We start from the raw sequence: 21,435 nt of genomic DNA on the forward strand, positions 1-21,435 counted from the left end.
GTATATTAACAATGGGAATAATTCAATAATTGAAATATTAAGCTTAAAAGATGGTACTTTGGAGAAATCATAATTATAATTACCAAAGTTGCGTTAATTAAAAAAAATGTTTTTTTTATTATTGGCAAGTAAAAGTATTTTGACATTGACAGAAAATTGAATGTCAATAAGCTGACAGTTGACATATTTGATATTTATTTTTTCTTAGATTTTCCTGGGTACCTTTAGGTATCCGTATTGTCTATCGTCTGCATCTACACATTTTTGCTTTCAACTTTCGCGTTCGAGTTCAACGTAGTGCAATGTTGTGGTGATCGTTCCTTCCTTTAGTCATCGATAATTGTAATAGTCGGGAAACTAATGTTCATAAACATAATAACTTATTTGAGATGCTTGAAAATGTTCAAAACGTGGATGTGATTTATTCAAGTACATAATGCAGTTCAATGATAGCTGTAATATGCGTCAGACATGGGGTTGACCCGCAAGAAGCTGTTTGTATTTTTAACCAGTCTCCATTTATTACCTTTAACATTTGGAGATGGGCTAGATGCAAACGTTGATGCCGTGTGTAACTCTTCAATATCGCAGCGGGTTAATTACGAGTTTAATTCAGATATTGTGAATAGCGAACATATAATAACATACAAGGGTTATTTTCCAAGATCAACAAGAGAGAATTATGTCACTGCAGCTTTAAGGAATGCGGGGGTGAGTTTAAATTATTTGATATCGGCTGAAAGCTTGAAACAAAGAAAAGTTTTCATTTAGTATCGTCGTTAGTCTTTGTTTACAACTTTGCTGTTTTCAAACCTTCATTACTTTTAATTACAAGGCATCTAAAGCGATTTTTTACTTATACTTAGTATATTTTTAACAATGTCTTTGTGTTAATATTGAAAAAAAAACGATTGATTAATTGAATTGATTATGAAAGCTTTGCGCTATATCTCTGTTTGATTAGTATGGATTTAAACATTAGTAACTAATGAGTTAACAAACTATAAAAATCTACTAAATTAATTGGATACATAATGCCATGCTTATTTATTCTCAAAGGCTATCAAAGAGGTAGGCAAAAGTGCTCATACACAGTGTTACACTCCACTTTGATAAAGTCTGAGTCTCATGTAGTTGCTGGTGAGGCTTGCACAGTTTTACACTTCATGCTGTTACTAAGAATTTCATGAGAAACTAAAAAAAATACCATGTGTACTATGCCCAATGTCCAACTTGTTAAGGTGGCATTTCTTATTTAATTTTCATGCCCAAAATTATATTTATTATGATTCCTGACAAGTACCAATGGTTTCTTTTTTATGAGTCTTACGTACTTTCTATGATTATTTAGATATCAGTGACACACAATGAAGATAAATGCCATGATAAAATATGGGCTTAAAATGTCTAATTTTAATTTTGAAGTCATCAATTAGTTGCAAGCATGGTGTTTAATAAATGACCAGGACAATTAAATTATAGTTTAAGCATTCTTAACCTAAAATATGTTAGAATTAACAGCCTGTGCTCCGCAGTGGGCAGATTATAGGTTGTTGATCTATGAGTGATGCTGTGAATGTAAGCACACTAAAAATATATCATACCCCACTATGATTTTCTTTGATTACATGCATTCTTTTATAATACAGTTCTTTTACTAACCTCGCAGCCAGATGTAGGTATTATAATAATTTATGGATGTAATTAATAATCCTTCTTTGCCATTGCGATTTTAAAATATTGAATCTGCATATTGATAAATTGAAAATTACCAGCTATGCTCTTTCATTCTATTTACGTTCTCAATCTATTCTAACTAAGAATATTCACACATTGTGATTTTCTATAAATGGTGCAATTGAAATAGCTTGATGTTTGTTGTAATAAGTCTCTATATACTTAGAATAGTTCGCACAATCTCAAAAGTCTACTCTGACAGTTGCCTTGTGGTGAGAGGTAAACAAGATCGGCTGCAGTTTATGACTGATTCCTAAGTCATATTAAGTTGAAAAAATTAGAGTTTGTATCTAATCACCAGATTAGAAAATATAATTAAATTGTATTCAATTGCACTCAATATAAAATGTATATTGCATCATTTTATTGTTTTGCTTGAGCGACAACTGAATCCTGGATTGTACTATACCTTTGACCATAGAGTCACTACTATTGCTAGCTATTAACATTGAGTTCCTTAATCAAGTGAAACATTTACTTTTTATATTATTTAACCATGTATAATTACTACTTTTATTATACATGGACAAAATAATATAAAAAGTTAGTTTCATTCATTGATTCTTAGGGTGGCACGGGTATCAATACAATATAGTTAGTATATCTTTGTTTTTTATCCTTTTATTATTTTTTCATTAATATCATTTATAATCCATTATAAGAGTGACAACAAATGTTAAGGGGAGTCATTTACTATTAATTTCAATAATAGGCATATCCTGTGTTATATCGAAAACCTAACTACTCAAGGCTGAATATTAGTCCTTGAAAACCACAGTGTTTCAAATTTTGTTCATCAATGCCAGGAATGGTTAAAATCCTTTCAGCAATTCTGTGGTTAGTTAATAATAAGTTTTTGGAGACACAAAACTAAATTAAAATATTGTTTCAGATATCAAATTGGACATTGCTGCAACGTAATAACCCAGCTAAGGAATATCCAAGTGACTTTGATGTGATAGTTCTTGAAGATGAAGGGAGACGTGCACTTGATGCCTTGAAAGACCATCCAGCTATCCGTCGTGTTACAGCGCAGCGGCAAGTCACCCGTACTATCAAATACATTCGCGAGGTAAATACCTATATGTATCCTATCACTACGTGTCTAAATAGTAATTCTTGTAATGCGATGAGATGAGGCACAAATATTTTCAAATAGGTATTGATATCTGCTACATGTGCCAATTGAATTAAATGTTTTGTACTATTGTGATTGTATGTGTGTGCGCGAGTGTATATGTCATTAACGTTTGTTTAAACTATCATTGTACTTTAGGATGATTGTGGACCAGCTGGATGTTTGTATGCGGGCTGGCGTAATCATCGAGTACGAGGACCGAAATCCCTAAGACAGCCGCGTGAGGTAAGCAAATGGTTTATTACTTTCATTTATGGTGTATCAGGTCAGCCTATTTAAGCTGGAACTATTGATTTATTATGTATAAACACATTTCCATTTAATTGATTTCTTATGTTTTTTTACAGAATGGTGGTTACACGTCCAGGAAGTTGTTGAGGACTGTCCCTCGGCAAATAACATCGGTTTTGAAAGCTGACCTGCTTTGGTCTCTTGGTGTAACTGGTAAGTAAGACCTACTTATCTGCTGCAGGTTCTTCCACCTAGTTCCTTGTCTCAAAACTTAAAATTAAGGAAATAAAGTTCTTTTAAGCGGTAACTTATATACTCTTGAGACACATTTTCTTCATTTTAATTTACCGACATCAGCGGTAAGAAATTACGCTACGACCTGTAAGAGCCGGGTAGCGGGTAAAACCGCGCAGTAGTAGCTAGTGTCTTACAAAGTTATAACAAGGTTTATCATTCTGGCAGGTGAGGGTATAAGAGTAGCAGTGTTTGACACGGGGCTAGCTCGGAATCATCCACATTTTGGGCGTGTCCGAGAACGCACCGATTGGACCGGCGAAAACACATTGGACGACGCTCTAGGCCATGGGACTTTCGTCGCTGGTGTGATCGCCTCTCGAGCTGAATGCCTTGGCTTTGCACCTGATGCCGATTTACATATTTTCCGCGTCTTTACCGACAATCAGGTATGTAGTCAAATGATTCTTATCTACCTGTATATCTAATATGGTTTTGTTCTTCTTCTCCATTCTGATTTCTTGAATCTAGTACCTACATATTTAAAAATGTATTTTCGAAATCAATCACGTGATTATTTATATCGGTTATTCCGAGGAATGCATTACGATTTATTGCTTCAGGTATCTACGTATGTAGGTATATAAAGTCATTTTATAGGTAGAAAGAGTTACACTCTTTGTTATCTAGATTTATTAAATGGCAAAGATTTTATTATATTTTTGCCGGAAGAGATAATTGTGGCATGATTACATTTTAATTAAAGTCTACAGATAAGATAATGAAGACTTTTATATGAACTGTCACGCGTTATAAAGTAAACTGGTTCGACATTTGTAAAAACATTGTCTTTAAGATCAATTGTATTAGTTATCTACACGCGTACCAGCGTACTTGACCAAAATTAGGGGACGTAGGTGCTGTAGATACGCTATCTACAGGCTCAGTTTACTACTGAGCTGAACCTGAATTACGAATGTTTGTTACACAATCACACAGCCTGCACCCGGAGTCATTGAGTAACAAACATTCATCCACACCCTCATGATGTACCTACATACTTAGGTTACTCTGATTCCTAATTACATATATTTTATTATTTATAACCTGGTCCTGAAAGTACTAAAGTATTAGGCTTGTCAGTTTTGTATGTAACTATTGTTTAGCAATTTTACAAAATTAACTTATTGCGGCTGTATTTAATAAGTAGCCATTTATTCCACGCAGGTTTCATACACATCCTGGTTTCTGGACGCGTTTAACTACGCTATCATGCGTAAAATTGATGTGCTTAACCTGAGCATTGGTGGACCGGATTTCATGGATCATCCATTTGTTGACAAAGTATGGGAGCTTAGTGCAAATAAGGTAAGAGACAAGCAACTAACTAAATCATTACACTAGCAATACTATTTATCCAGATGGCATACATAAGGACATTCGTACCCACACTTCACTGAAACTACATGAAACACATTATCATCGTACGTAATTATTGTTTCTTATTAATGTTTATAATGAGATCTCCGAATGGTCTTATCAAATAAAATTATGTGACTGTTAGTTGTTATGTTAATATTCAAATTAAGTATATTACGATAACTCTACTCGTTACCTACTTGAAAACCAGTAAAGATGTGATAAAAAGAAAAATAAAGCAAAAACAAAAGAAGTAACTTTATTTCAGTGTTAAATTAAAACTCATGGTTCTTTTGTATTCGGTTATCTACGCTTTGTGCCTTTGTAATCTAAAAATTAATGTTGTATTGTGATTAGTTAGGCATGTCACTTCAAATCAACAAAGTAATTTATACTGCTGTTGCTTATATTATTGTGTATAATAAAGGCGTTCTAAAATTATTTGCAACGGCTTTAATAGAAGGTAGTGTTGTGTTTGAAGATTACAATAGCGAAGAAATTTCGTACCCAGAACCGGTTAATTCAATTTGAGAAGCTGCCCTGCGGACTTATTATGTATAATATTAAGGTGTTCTAAAATTATTTGCCACGGCTTTAAACACTACCTTCTAGGTAGTGTTGTGTTTGTTTGAAGATTACAATAGTGAAGAAATTTCGTACCCCGAACCGGTTGATTCAATTTGAGAACATAAAGAAGTTAAATAAACATTACTTTGTATGAAGTGGTCTACAAATACGCACGATGCATTGCTTCGTCAATGAAAACAATTGTCATCAATTGAACAAGCGACAGAGACCGTGAAAAAGATAGCTCTTTCATAACAAACGTAAACGTAGATTTATTTGTATGAAAAATGAATTACTCATCATCAATAGTTTAGATTTACTATTGTAATCTTCAAATACAACACTACCTCCCATCAAAGCCGTGCAGATACTTTTAAAGCTCCATATATACATGTATTTAGTTTCGATCAAGATTGACTGGAACCACAATATCAAACCATCAATAGCCCGTGACTTCTGTGCGTCCAGTACTGTAACTGTACTATCGGGTTCCTCAACATAAGAGGCTTTGCCATAATCTCAACCTTTAAGCTATCGGGTTGAAGGTTCAGGTTTATAAGTGATAGCGTATCTGCTGGACAGATCTTTATACAGTTCCTTTAGTGGGTTCTTACTAATACCCACTGAAATGCATTCCATGTCGTCATTACATAGCTTAATCAAAATTACAGGCAGTGCATAAAAGGCACATCCCAACTTTGCCTTTTATAGTCGTCACAAAATGTTCTGTTCGTCTATTAATTAATGATGCACAATTATTTGTGTCTTGTTGTGATTACTACGTGCGTTCTGACTATAACCTGTGACTTGTTAATTTGATATTCATTAAATCTTGTTTCTTCTCAGAGTAGTCAGTAGGAAATACCTCATCTGGCTTATTTGAGTAAAAGTGCAATGTACAGAAGTGTGGGAGAGCCATGCTTCGGCACGAATGGGCCGGCTCGACCGGAGTGATACCACGGCCTCATAGAAAACCGACGTGAAACAACGCTTGCATTGTGTTTCGTTGTGTGAGTGAGGTTACCGGAGGCCCAATTCCTCCCTTCCCAATCTTCCCAATCCCCGATTCCCGAACAACAACCCTTAACCCGTTGTCTGTCGGAACGCAGATCTACGCGAGACACAATGCCGGCAACGCACTTGTAACACCTCTGGTGTTTCAAGTGTCCATGGGCGGCGGCGATGGCTTACCATCAGGTGATATGCCTGCTCGGCGTGTTTCATAAAAAAAACCGAAAATAAACAATAATTAATTTCGTAAGAAGTGAGATTGATTCTCTTAAACCTCCTACAAGTATACGTACTTAATTTGAATAAGGCAATTAACGGGTTGGTGGCCAAACGCAGACTTATAAAAGTTAAAAAATGGTTTATTATTAATATTTATGATGATAAAGATTGTATACTACATATCTTGATTGATTAAGAAATCTTTTTAGGTAATCATGGTGTCTGCAATAGGTAACGACGGTCCTTTGTACGGCACTCTTAACAACCCTGCAGACCAGATGGATGTCATTGGTGTTGGAGGCATCGGGTTCGATGACAGGATTGCGAAATTTTCGTCCAGAGGCATGACCACATGGGAACTACCACACGTAAGATCACCAAAATTAATTGCAGTATAAAATAACACGTTTAAATTTTATTTTTATTTAAGTGAAAAAGTAAATTAATTTCAAATTAAAATGGTGTAACGTAACGGTTATGGTGGTAATTTAATTGATTTCACTTGAAAAATAAAGATAACTGTTAACTTAAAAGTAAAGGTCCAGTGTGTCATACTTCGTCGTTAAGCAAAGTTAAAAGTAATGTTGAGAAGATACTAAACACTATTTCAAGTCTTACTTAATTTGTAATCAAACTTTCAAGTTTTCCTTATTCAGTCTCATTTCTATGTGTAGATTGAACTTTGACCGATGAGTTTGGTACTGATTACATCGCAGTATGCGCTGTACTTATCGAAGGAATAAGAATATTGCGCCCACAATACAAATATATGTAGATACCACATCCGTGCGCAGTCGCGGTCTTCGTGCAACTTTTATATCTAGAGACTGTTTACAAACAGTTTAAATTTAGACTCGCCTTGTGATCATTCAACACATAATAATATGCTTTACCTTCCTTATTGCTATTATTACACCTGTGTATTTTTAGGGATATGGGCGTATGAAGCCAGACATCGTGACTTATGGTAGCGGCGTTAGAGGCTCAAGTGTCAATGGAGGTTGCCGGTCACTTAGTGGTTTGTATATACATTTATAAATGACTTACTTTAATGCAAGTTATATCCGCTTTAAGTGGTAAGAAAATGATCTTAAGTCTCAATCTAGAATAGTAAAGTATTGTCAATCATAACAATAGCAATAGATGCTTACGTAAAGCTATGTTGTTATACAATAATCCACACAGCAAGAGCTATGTGGCAGGTAAAGATACCTGCTTGCTCATGAGACACGTCTTGTACTTCTTTGTTACCTAAGTGTCGCATATACTTGGTAGTGATGCTAGATTTGGATAGATTAACATGTTTCAAGATGAATACATTTTGCTGTTACTTATTCAATATATTTAATGGTTCAATAGATTTCCTTTGAGTTCTGTATACTAGCTATTTATATGCTCCTATATTATCTTTTTATCAAGTCTACTACCAGTGTATATTTCATTTTAAAATGTACATATAAATTCGAAACCATAAATACAACAGCGTCATGTGTAGATCGTCTTATAATTTCATTCAATTGCTAGTTAATTTTCAACGCGACTCCAATCTTTGTGACAGTTCATTCACCCGGCAATATACGTAACTATTTTTTATCTTGACATGGCGGGACGCGTAATCATTTACTGTCTCATTTATTCGTTTAATAATAATAGTTAAGTAACATGGACTTGGTTTCATCTTAATCGATGTAAACATAATTTGTTGGCAGATTTTTAATGTTTACCTATTATTTAGTAGATTTAGGATTATAATATAATTTAATATGTAACATGAGTAGGTATGGAAATGGCTGCATGCTTTACTTTCTTCTATTTTCTTGATGACTAAAGGCCTAATGTTTTGTTTGTGCTAGGTACGTCAGTAGCGTCGCCCGTGGTGGCCGGTGCCATAGCATTGCTGGCCAGTGGCGTGCCGCGCCACAATCTGACGCCCGCAGCAGTGAAGCAGGCTCTGTGCATGACTGCGCTGCGGCTGCCCGGGCCCAACATGTTCGAACAGGGACATGGCAAGCTGGATCTTATTAGCGCTTATCAGGTACAAACATTGATCGGAGAGCTTTAGTAACATTAAATTTATTTACAAGCATTATTTATTATATCTTTGTTGGTGAATTCTTCAGAGTCCAGGCAAGTGTACAGGCAGAGGACAACCTACAAACCTACTCCAATTCGTTCAAACATTTAATAGAAAAGAGTAGGTTTATCTGCTGGCCATTGTACCCACAAACTTCACCAACTAAGTATTTTTCTGTCACTTAGGTATAACAGAGTTTCCTTATCAATATTACAGTTTCTGCGCAAATACGAGCCTCAGGCGTCGTTGAGTCCCAGCTACATCGACCTCACCGAGTGCCAGTACATGTGGCCGTATTGCACGCAGCCGTTGTACTACAGCGCGCAGCCCACCATCGCCAATGTCACCGTCATCAATGGACTGGGAGTCTCGGGGAGAGTCGTACGTATCATTATATTATTAATAACCAATGTCTTGTTGTACCCTAGAAGAAACTGGACGATAAGTTCATTGCCGTTCACTAAACACTATTCTCGTAATGTAATATTTAAACGGATCCACAATTTTTCTCTTTGATATACTTAGCTTGGATAGCTATTATAGGAAAAGTAAGACCAGAAGAGTAACTGCACAAAGTAATATAAATTTGTGGGATAAACCGATAAACGGATCACCTGATGGTAAGCGCCGCCGATGGACACCGGAACCGTGTTACCTAGAATTGTCCATCTTGTTAAGTTTGTTTACAAAATATAAATTTATTTACAGAAAGACGTGTCATGGCACCCGCACCTTCCGAACGGCGTACTTCTGTCAGTGTCGGCTGAGTACAGTCCGATCCTCTGGCCTTGGTCTGGTTGGCTAGCACTGAGCTTCAGCGTCATTGAAGAAGGCGCCGATTTTGATGGTATTATTGAGGTAAGTCAAGATATTTCTTTGTTATATATTAAAGTATATTTATAATATTGTTTTTAATCCACAAACTGTAAAGCAGAATTGTAAAATTCATGTCCTGTTTCTCTATGTAAACTCATAAGATAAATCCGAATACAAAACACTTATGAAAACATTAGTGTAAAGCTCAAAAAGTGTAATTGTTTACAATTTTGTTAGTACCAGTTTTAGTCAGCCAGAATAAATGGCGATACAATTATTCATTTATTTAATTTGTACCTACTAATCATCTCATGGTCTTTCCTATTTACATAATATTATATTAATACAGCTGTAAAAACTGATGTAACAGGGGCAGTAATTTCTATAATAATGTTTGACTAAATGTGAACGCAGCTGTTTACACGAATCGTGTGGCGTGTAAATAGTTAAACGGACCGTGACTTGTCCTGACGTGGCGTAATTGAGAATATTATTATTTTCCAATTCGACAGGGTCACATGAACGTCACGGTTGAAAGCGACGATGACTCCGGAGAGAAAATCATGAGGAATGCTACGCTCACACTTCCTATACGGTAAATAGTAACTACACATAAACTGTAACACTGAGGGCCTGTTTACAATGTCTGATTACATGATAGCTGTTTGATATATTTTTATACAAAACTTGTCAAAATATGCGTTAATTAAGCTAATAAAAACTAATTAATCTTAATCCGAAGATTTGGATTGAGGTCAGCCATTAATCAGGCCTATAACAATTAGTTAAGATCTGACGATATGTTAAAATATAGGTATTTCTAGGAATTAAAGCTGTGAAGAAGTAGCATCGAAGAAAATTAGTTATTGATAATATGATAAAGCCTTCTATTTGGTGCATAGTTTAGATATACTACACATTTTGGGCAGCTATAAGTTCCTTGGTATGTAGATGTGGTGGGCTTGTTATTGTCATCTCATATGATCTACGAAACCGAAAAATATCTGTAGTACTTTGACCGAACCGTGAACCCCAGCTCGAGAGTCGCCCATGCGACCACTCGAAGAAGCGAAGCAGTCTTCTTGCCTGTGACGCCATACACAGGCAAGAATAAAAGATGATGAAGCATAAACCTGATCCCTTAAACTGCAATTTTCAACCCGCCTGCCAAGCGTAGAGTTTATGGCAAACCCTTATTGTGTCGACGGCTGTTGATAAAAAAAAAATGTTTTAATTCTTAAATGTATTGTCAGAGCTCGCGTTATCCCAGTGCCGGTGCGGTCGCGCCGGCTCCTGTGGGACCAGTTCCACAGCCTGCGCTACCCCGGCGGCTACTTCCCGCGCGACGACCTGCGCGCCAAGCACGACCCGCTCGACTGGCACGCCGACCACGTCCACACCAATTTCCGTGACATGTATCGCCGCCTTCGAGAGCACGGCTTTTATTTGGAAGTTATGGGTAACTAATCATATTATACTAAAATCTACTTGCTACTATTTATTAACTTGTAACCTAAAATACACAAATCTTCAGACTCCAAATGATTTTTAATAAATTTATTTAGACGACAACCATTTATGTTTGTTAACTTATTTTAACGGGTTGACACATGTGGTAGTATAGACTATCTAATAAATAAACAAGGCAACATGTTAAATGTTTTTATTTTAAAAAGGCATGTCCTGTGAATGATGTATTTCCTGGTTTTACGTATTTAACGTTACACCTTGTATGTCCTCGTCATCAGGAGAAATGGAATTCTATTGTAAATCTTATCAACACCGATAACACAGTTTCATAGTTGTTAACAGTTTGACTCAACAAAAGCGTGTTAAAACCAAATTCTTAATACACAGGTTGTCCTTTAACCTGCATTGACACGTCGCTGTATGGAGCGTTGCTGCTAGTGGACCCGGAAGACGAGTACTTCCCCGAAGAAATGGCGGCGCTGAAGAAAGCCGTCGACTCCGGCATGTCTCTCGTAGTGTTCGCGGACTGGTACAACGCTTCATTGCTGCGCCACGTTAAATTCTACGATGAAAATACTCGACAATGGTGAGTGAAAATACTTATCTAATCTAACTAATAAACAATATTCGCAACCTTAGCTGTTCAGCTAAATTAAACAATTAGTCAACTGTGATAAGCAAATATATTTTTTCTTCATCTCACAATTGTGATACATGTTAAAACATGCTGTTTTAGATAGAAGGCGTTTTCCCTAGTTAGAACTAGTTTCTTTTTAAATAGAGTTCAATTCCTTGGATTAAAGGTCCAATACATTGGATTTTAGGTAAAATTTTACCACTAAAATAACAACATACTAGGCAGGTAGGTTAGAAAGCCATGACTAAACTATAGCTACCGTCATGCCATAATTCAGGTTACTTCTTAAAACCTGGTACATCGTCTTGAACTGGTTTAACATTGCATTATCTGTTATATTATTTTGGAAATCATCTTCATCTCGTATATCGTTAATATAATCTCAGGATGTTAACGCATTAGTTAATTCTGGTTTCAACAAACACATTTCGTTTTCGATATTCTACTCTACTGTTATTTTTTAAGATTATTGGCACGTCCACATTATTACTATGTAAGTAATTAAATCTTAAATATCTTCTTATTCCAGGTGGATACCTGAAACAGGAGGCGCCAACGTGCCCGCTTTGAACGATTTACTTAGCATGTATCAAGTAAGTTTCATCTTGTAATGACTTATTTAGGCCAAGCAACCTAATAAATAGATGTATTGTGTTCACTCACTGAAAAAATATTTTCGATATAGCGACAACTTGCTGATCCTAATTAAACGAATGTATTTATTTTTCTATAAATACTATTTAAAGTGTGCAGAGTACCGGTTTACGGTTTATTTTTATGACCAGATGTTTAAATGTGAATGAAGTGCACACATAAACAATGTAGTAGCATGGAAGGCATACTACATATTTGTATACAATTAAGACGTGAGTAATGTAATGAATGTACATTTCTAATTTTGTCAGGTTGCCCTGGGTGATCGCGTTTTCGAAGGAGCATTCAGGTTGGGCGGTCATCCAATGTACTACGCGAGTGGAACTCATATACATAGCTTCCCTGAACATGGAATCCTGATAACTGCGCCTCTTAGTGATCAGGGACATCAAGTAAGTTATTTACTCAAATAAGTTTACATTGTTTCCGCACGTTGACTCGATCGTTGGCGCCGACACCATTTGTCCAACTGCAACCTGTGGTGCCGAATATGGTGAATAAATATTATTCTGTTCTTCGTGTGAACAGACTGCCCATTCTTCAAATTTAAATTGAAGTTGTATTATCACGTTTAATTTGTTTACGAGTAGGAGTACAAAGCTAATAATAATAATTATGTAAACAATATAACAAGTCAGTTAACTGACATTTTGCTGACCCGTTAAAGACTGTACCGAACCTAAAACTATTTCGGAATAAAGCAGGGAGAAACGAGAAAGAATTTGAGGTTTATTTTTTTCTTAAGTATGTAGGTGTCTTCAAGACCCGACTGAATGTATGGTTTATGGGCGGCGTGCTCTATTGTTATCCCATCGTTGCTTAGCCTACAATGAATATTAAAGAAGATATGGTAATATTACGTTTTGTATTATACAGATAATGTCTGGCGAAAAGCCGAGTGCGGGAGGCGGTGCGTCGGCCGGCGGGCAGACGGTGGACGTGCCGATACTGGGACTACTGCAGACGGACGGCGAAACCAGGGACTACACCAACGACACCAGCGATAGGCTACCCAAGGTCTGTCTCATACACTGCTGCTATAATATATAAAAATAATTATCTTACTACAACAGGGGAAGAGGACAGACCATTTCCAACATTTTTGTTGAACAACCAGATAGGTGGAAATGAATAGTTATTAAAATATTTAACTTTTAATGTTAACTTTAAAATGGTCCACGCGGAAACTAAAAGGCCATCCGGCATTGGACCAACACTGCCTTGCCGTTCGGCGTCAACTCATTATTGACAGGTGCTAATGAGCTATGTTAAAAAAAAACACCAAAAAGTAACACGCTTCACGTTTTTTTTTTAAATTAATTATTTTACTTTATTAATTTGTTTACTAATTCTGGAGATGAAATGGGATATCATCATCTCCAAATATAAGATTTACCTAACCCTAACCCTCCTAAAGTTCAGCAAAGCACTTATAACTCATCCGGTGTTGCTGATGCTCATGGGTGGCGCCGATTGCTTACGGACTACCACCAGATAAATCAATGTACAAAAAATAACATTTGGTTTACGGACAGGCCGGTCGACTGGTTGTGTACGGTGACTCGTCGTGCTTGGAGGGCGGCGCTGCTCGCAACTGCCACTGGCTGCTGCTCGCCGCGCTACAGTACGCGCTCGTCGGACATCTGCCCTCCTCGCTCAAGGACGCCGCCACTCCGCATCAACATCGACTGCGAGACGTCCATATTATACCATCAGGTATGTACAATTTTGAAGGAATACGAATCATTTGGTATAATAATAGATAATTTGGACCCTAATAAGTTAGCTCGCAGATTCCCTAAAATCCAGCTTCGAACTTGTTTATAAGCATAAAAGTTTAAAATATGTATAATAGCTTAAAAGCAAAACACGTCGCAGCAATACATTTTTATTGCGGCGCATTAGCAAAGACACAGTTTATCCTAAACATTGTATTAAGACCCTAGGTAAAAAGATCTAGGTCGACTGAACCAACTACTTTTATAACCCTAAAGATAAGGTCCAATCATTCCTTGCCTAATATAATATTGTGGTTTTTAACAGAATTACCTCAGAGAGCAGAAGGTGGTCGGTTGCACGTATACTCCAGGGTTCTCTCTCCCGACGGCAGCGGACCGCGGCCCGTGCCGGAGTGTATGACCCCGACCCCAGTGAGGCCCCACCCGATCCATGCACCGCCGTCGGCCCGCACCCTCGCACCGCGACATCAACCTACTGACCCTAAAAGTATTGGTAAGTACAAGACACTTTCACATTTTCTCTGAAAATGCAAACTCCAGCCCGCCTCCGCCCGGTAGAAATTATATTTCTATCTCAATCTCAGTTTTTGAGATTAAATCGAAGGCATAGGTCGCAAAACTTATGTTGTTTTTCTATATCTAGCTGATAGTACAATGGTAATTTAGATATAGGGTACTAACTCGTGACATCTTACAGCAACAACTTTGAAAGGGTCCTTCGAAGAGTTTGTTTTTAAAACTGTGTTATTGAAGCTTCAAGTTTTAATGTAGGATGTCTGTCACAAATAATGGGAGTGATTGGATAGACCGGTAGACCGGGCCTTATTCGCCTATAGTAGCAGTGGCAGTGGCAGTGGATAAAGAACAAAGACCCCGTTCATTTATTCAAATAGTGAGATGTAGATCCTTAATTCTAGATAATAATGTACATTTCTAAACTTTCCCCATCATAAAAGAAAACTCCCTTAAAGTACTGGTTATGGATGTGTGAATAATACTCGTTTTAAGATAAGTTACATAAATACACACCTATCACATACATATCTTCACGCATCATTGAGATAGGTAGAATAGAAACAATAAGACGCCAAATACCACATTAGTTCTATAGACTTACATAAACAAAAAATGAAAATGAATCCAAATATATTCAATTAAGATCGGTTATTGAAATTAGCAGTTAAAAATATCACACTTTATGGCCACTAGGGACTAGTTTACGTTAGTTTAGTATTAGTATTTATTTATTTGAAATCTTATACATAAATAAAATTGCCTTATGGACATTAAAATTAACAAGCTGCTTAACTTTTGTCTTACTGTAATGCTATTAATTAGCATTACCTATTTAGTAAGTACTTACGTAGGCATAGCGTATCTGAAGAGTGACTGTCTTTTGAGTGTGATGCAATAAGACATCTTTTATTTTACTTATGCAACATTTTTGTATATTTTGTTGACGTACACTCACGCAGCCCCATTTGGAAGAAGGTAAAACTATAACAAGTATAATACAATGAACTATGTGTTTATAGAACCGTTTAGTTGAGACTTTACGCTTTCCACGTTATTGAATGGTCAAATAATTAAAATTTACCAATGTGAATTAATACTTATAAGACAAAATAATAATGTATTACTAGCTGACCCGGCAAACTTGGTATCGCCTCAACTGGACATGGACTTCCACAAATTCAAGACCAAAAAATCGGCACAGTCGTTTTCGAGATTTAGCGAGACTAACGAACAGCATTTTTTTTATTTTTGTAAGATGAAATAGTGCCATACATTTTTTAAAGAATACACGACAATCACAACGAATGCAAAACAAAGTATATCCAGAATTTAACAATATACCTACCGATTATTAAATTTGTGAGTAACTATTATAATGAATAAAGTATTCACCATCGATTTGTAAGTTTGTCATTCAAAGTATTAACGCTCGTGTAATTTTCAATATCATACAACAGCGGCATGAGATAAAGGGCACTAAATACATACATACATCTACTACAGTGGACTCGTAATTTGAGAGGGCGAATGAAAGGACACTCACAAAGCGGTACCGCTAATGTGAGGGGTCTCAGTGAAAGGGTCGTCCAGCGAGGGTTCACATTGACCTTGGTCTGCGTTCCAAGGTCATAGGGGGAGGGTGAGTCGCGATTGGCTCGCTAATAAAAAAAACATGTATGAATGTAAATAGAATAAAAGGGTTGCGTAATTGATTTCGCAATAGTACGCGCGTGTAGAGGTACTGGATCTTGTGATGAATTAATTTCATGTTTAGCTTGATAGAATGTTATATAGACTGGTAGTTGTTTCCACTTGACTAGCAGTTGCAATATAGAGGTATTCCTCGAAGCGCAACTGTTTTGAAGCGCACCTCTCCAAGCGCACCTATTTTATTCCTCGAAGCGCACCCGTTAGTTGCGCTTCAAGGAACTATTAAAAATATTAATTTTTATTTCCTCGAAGCGCACCTATGTTTTATTTTCGACTAGAGAGGGGATTCTAACTGAAACTATCGATAATAAGATATCGATAATTTGATACACGTAGCGCTAACTATGAGCAAATAAGGTTAAACCTTTAAAAATAGTTTCTTGTCGATGTATGACATCGCAAAATGAAATGTTCCGCTTGAAACCGCCAATCAACGACTTTTATTAGTTATTTTATACAATATTCAAGAACTCTGTACTCGTCGACCATAGATTGTTATTTTTTTAAATAATGATCCTAATGAGTGGATCTTAACCGAAAGTATTAGTATAATACGTATAATTATTATTACTTGGTATTTCGCGTGACAAATTAATTCCCTGGTCAAGTAAATTGTTCAATTTTCTTTTATAAAGCTCGGGAAGAGGGTCCAAGGTAGACATGGATAGCACCGCCAAGTCCTCAGGGATGTGGTCGGCGACGGCGATCTCTCGCGTCCGAATCTGGTTCAGGCCATAGTGCGGAGCGAGAGGGACTGGGATACCGTCTCCTCGTTCTGCGAAGCAGGCATGCTAGCTAAGGAGGAGGCGGGGCGCGTGAGAGAACAATCCTCCTCAAGCCCCAGCCGTCGCGAGAGACACTCCGGGCGTAGGGGATCGCTGGACGATCTCCGGCCACCGTAAGTGCGGGCCTGCGGACGGCGAGCAAGGGTAGCTTACCGCCCGAACAGAACCAGACCCGTGCGTACGGCGCGTCGCGTTCCGCGCGCGCCTCAAAGAGCCATCAGACCACCACAGATGGGGCCCAGCAGGGCTGATGCCTGATCCGGAGCTGCGGACTACCTAGCGGGTTTACCGAGGCTCCGGCTCGAAAAGCAGGAGAAGGAACGGGGTGGTTTTTAGTCAGTAAGAGTCTGACACTCCCTCTCGCCTCGCCCAAGGTGGGAGAAGTCATTGGATGGTTTTACCCCCTCAAAAAAAAAAAAAGGTAGACATGGATTCTTCATGAATATCATACACCAGTTCCCGCACAAAATGGCTACGGTTTGTCTGTCTGTCTATTTGTCTGTGTGTGTATGTGTGTGTGTGCGCGCATGTGCGTATACTGCTCCCGCGCCACGCGCATCTATTGTCACAAATTAAAAAGTGTACGTAATATACTAATACTTTCGGTTGAGGTCTTTGTCCACTCATTAGGATCATTATTTAAAAAAATAACAATCTATGGTCGACGAGTACAGAGTTCTTGAATATTGTATAAAATAACTAATAAAAGTCGTTGATTGGTGGTTTCAAGCGGAACATTTAATTTTGCGATGACATTGACAAGAAACTATTTTTAAAGGTTTAACCTTATTTGCTCATAGTTAGCGCTACGTGTATCAAATTATCGATATCTTATTATCGATAGTTTCAGTTAGAATACCCTCTCTAGTCGAAAATAAAACATAGGTGCGCTTAGAGGAAATAAAAATTAATATTTTTAATAGTTCCTTGAAGCGCAACTAACGGGTGCGCTTCGAGGAATAAAATAGGTGCGCTTGGAGAGGTGCGCTTCAAAACAGTTGCGCTTCGAGGAATACCTCTTTTTGAACAAAAATTTGTCAATCAGTCACTTTGACAAAATTTTATGTAGACATGATTTGAATATGATACCTATTTAGTTTAACATACTTGATGCTAGATTGTAAGAGAGAGACATGAGTTGATCGAAGTTATATTCACAGGTGCCCCCGAGATAGAGGGTACGGAGCCTGCGCCGCGCACTTGGCGTGGCGCTGGGGCTGCGCCGTCGCGCGCTCACGGTGGGACGGAGCAGCAGAGCCCGAGCATGACGAGCCGCGCCATGACGCTGCTGGCCATCATCGCCGTCGTGTACTGCCTCACCGCCGCCTGGAAGCGCTGCGGCCGCAAGCTGCGCCGCCGGAGGCTCATGTCCTTAGCCACATAGCATACACCTAATTATGATACAGCAAAACAAAGACGAATCACGTGATAAAAACCTAACGTGGGGCCAAATAAATATTTAGGACTGAATGTGATCGAAGCAAGTTTACTTCAGTAGTAGGGTATGACTAGGTAAACAGATAGGTAAACAGGGGACGTGTTTTATAGAGATTTATTAGTGGCTCAAGAAACATGGGGACGTCCTAATCACAAACCTTTACTTATAGGAAAGAAAGTCACTTGTAGTGAGTAGGTACCGTGGCGCGGCACTAGCTAATAACATGAAAATACTTACACTTTCGTTATAATTTATTGATGCACCGGCGCGCCGGCAAGTTGTAATGTAATAGTTAAATTGTAGCTCGTCGTACTTTAGGATAAATGAACTTAATATTTTGGATAAAGTTTTATCGCGCAACAATATACCATTGTCTGCAAATAGGTCACAATTTATATTTTCCGATATTATAATATATAGATAAATAGAGATCTCGTTGATGACACGGTGTGCACAAGTAGGTATCGACGCCACGTTCACACGTGCGGTCGCATATCTTTACTTAATGTTAAGTACTCTAATAAAATTAACTCAACTAATGTTATATTACTAAGGGCCTTAATTAAGTTACCAAAATGTACCTCATTGCAATGGGACTAACTTATCATATCTATTTATTCGTCGTTTTACTTTGTCGATATTAATACAGAAGTTGCAGAAATTATATATTTGTACGATGTAGTAGTAGATAGGTAATCGTGAATTTATATGTGGATTACGTGGCGGAACTTCAAAATTTGGATGGCTTACTAATATTTAGTACGTTATGTACCGCGGTGTACCGATACAGCATTGCTTTTAACTATAAGATTAATTAAGTTCCTAATAAAAGTTTACTTACGGGAAAGTCCAACTTGAGAATGCTTTCTTGGTTTAAGTTCTGCGCTGGTCTTGATTAACAAAAAACTATTAATAAATTGTTTTAAAAATCTTTAATGTAGTACACAGTCTAAAGTCTAACACCGTGTAAATGTAAACAGTAGGTTTTAAGCCAAGTTAGCATTCCTGTCAACTACCTACTCATATTGCAAATAATAAGATACGGAATTACGCAATGGAAAAAGATGTTTCATGTTTCCCCTAAAATAATACATTATCAAAGTTCAAATGATGTAGGTACCTACTAGTGAAAGAGTCCAAAAGTCACTTGTTTACGTAATATTTATAAAAATATTTTTTATCGGGTCTGCGGCCACCTCTGGTCCGCGGCCAACCTCCCTTGGAAAATAACTCAATACGTTAACTGGTTTGCTCAAACCGCTTCGAACCCGTGACCAAGTAAAGTTACGTAAAGTGATGAGATCATGAAAGTTTGTTTGTTCTTATGATTGATTAAATGTCGATTGATTATGTATTTGAAGTGACGCTAAGTAATCCAAGTAGATGTTGTGAAATATTTCAGCGAAGCTCGGGGTATGTTGTTCATTCGTATATATAGCGTGTATGTATAACTCACCTGTTACATATTGATATATTACTATTGCCTGTTTGTAAAAGTATATAATATGGTTGAAAAGTAACAGTTTTATATTGCGTACGTAAACATTTAAATATACGAATCGGTCTGTAACAACTAGGTTAAGTTTATTGTAGACTTATTTTGTAACGTATACTTACTTACTTATTTATGATTTAGTTTTTGACTGTGGACCGTGTAACTTTATAAGTTGCGTGGTCGTACTCCTGGTGTTTTATGTCACAGTTATTTTGTAAGGATTTATATTGAAATTATTGATTCATGGTTCGTTCTAAGGCTTGCCGCACACAACTCACTCAACTCGAAAGATTTGTTGACACCGAAATGGTACGCGTCGCGCCGTTAGCACCGTGCAGTTGTGTACAACATTGAAACGGTAGATGCAAGTAATGAAATTGTCACATTTATTAGTTTAGTGGTTTATTTACATGGTTACATTGTTTTGTAACTCATGGTAGCTTACACATGAAAGACTGGTATCACGTACGCTTTCGCGTTTAGACATTTATTTTATATAAGATTTTGTTAATAAAGAATCATCTGTTATATTGTTTTTTTATTTACCGTAACCCGTAACGCCTTGTCTCGAAGCAGATCAAATGTGTTATCTACAGCCACTTAATATGGAAGTCGTTTATGATCTCATTATAATAAAATGCGACTATTTTGCTGGATATTATTACCGAGAATTTCGAAATAAGTACATGCCTCTACCTCATTATATTCTGAGAACGTCCCTGCCACTAGTCCTACTTGCCAAGAAGACAGAAAATTGGAGGGAATTGTTACTGCAATGTTCTAAAACGAATCGTGATGTGAGCGGGATCACGAGGGATTTGATCCTGCTCATAAAAGGCGTCGAGGAGGTAACTGCCTTGGTGCCTTACGCCATATCCTGCTTGCATCATCTAGATACATGCTACCTTCTTTACTCTAAAGTGACCTCAGGGAAAACAGTTGCACTGCGCCTTGCACAGTGAGGCTCAAGAGAGACGCAGGTCTTTCTAGGAATGTTACATAGTCCTCGTTACACGGTGAGGGCTCCAGGATTGGTTTGTTGGGAGGATCTGTATCTACTTATTGGAGAGGTGAGATACCACTATACCAGAGAGTTGTTAGTGAGGTAACCTACACTCCCTAGACGTCTTTCCCCCGTCATCAAACATTTTTAATGCGTACCTAAATTACGTACCGTAAGATCGGATTTCTTTGACCCTACAGGGTAACTTTGACCCAAACTTTTAGACCAATGAAAAACTAATATACCCTTTGTTCTGGATTCCTATTGATTGTAGAATGTGGGTCAAAATTACCTCCTAAGGTCAAAGAAACCTGATGTTACCGGTAATTAAAGTTTGTTATGGGGATCTTAATAAGATGCAATATATTAATCATAATGATCATCACATAAGCCCCATTACAAAGTATAAACAACTGAGCACAGGTCCACAGCTGAACCCAGGCCTCTCCCACTGATGATGAGATGGTCGGTTGGAACCGTTGTATAAAACCACTCGATTCGGATAATAATGGCTTTTATTTGAACCATTTCGTTTACTTGAA

General features: G+C 37.4%; 1 protein-coding gene across 1 annotated transcript; it reads left to right on the top strand.

Moving 5' to 3' along the window:
* Window positions 1–206: 206 nt before the first annotated feature.
* Window positions 207–20,418, top strand: LOC118262343 (membrane-bound transcription factor site-1 protease). Its single transcript, XM_035573606.2, has 20 exons — window positions 207–711; window positions 2,630–2,809; window positions 3,014–3,100; window positions 3,223–3,319; window positions 3,569–3,789; window positions 4,568–4,708; window positions 6,766–6,924; window positions 7,487–7,574; window positions 8,410–8,591; window positions 8,847–9,011; window positions 9,339–9,488; window positions 9,959–10,041; window positions 10,700–10,905; window positions 11,304–11,502; window positions 12,083–12,146; window positions 12,459–12,599; window positions 13,084–13,224; window positions 13,743–13,923; window positions 14,251–14,439; window positions 18,118–20,418. Exons 1-20 carry the CDS (start codon window positions 472–474, stop codon window positions 18,339–18,341), a joined length of 3,138 nt encoding a protein of 1,045 aa, XP_035429499.1. The 5' UTR covers window positions 207–471; the 3' UTR covers window positions 18,342–20,418.
* Window positions 20,419–21,435: the final 1,017 nt, after the last annotated feature.

This window comes from Spodoptera frugiperda, chromosome 25 (assembly GCF_023101765.2).
Source record: "Spodoptera frugiperda isolate SF20-4 chromosome 25, AGI-APGP_CSIRO_Sfru_2.0, whole genome shotgun sequence".
Classification (NCBI taxonomy): Eukaryota; Metazoa; Arthropoda; class Insecta; order Lepidoptera; family Noctuidae; genus Spodoptera; species Spodoptera frugiperda.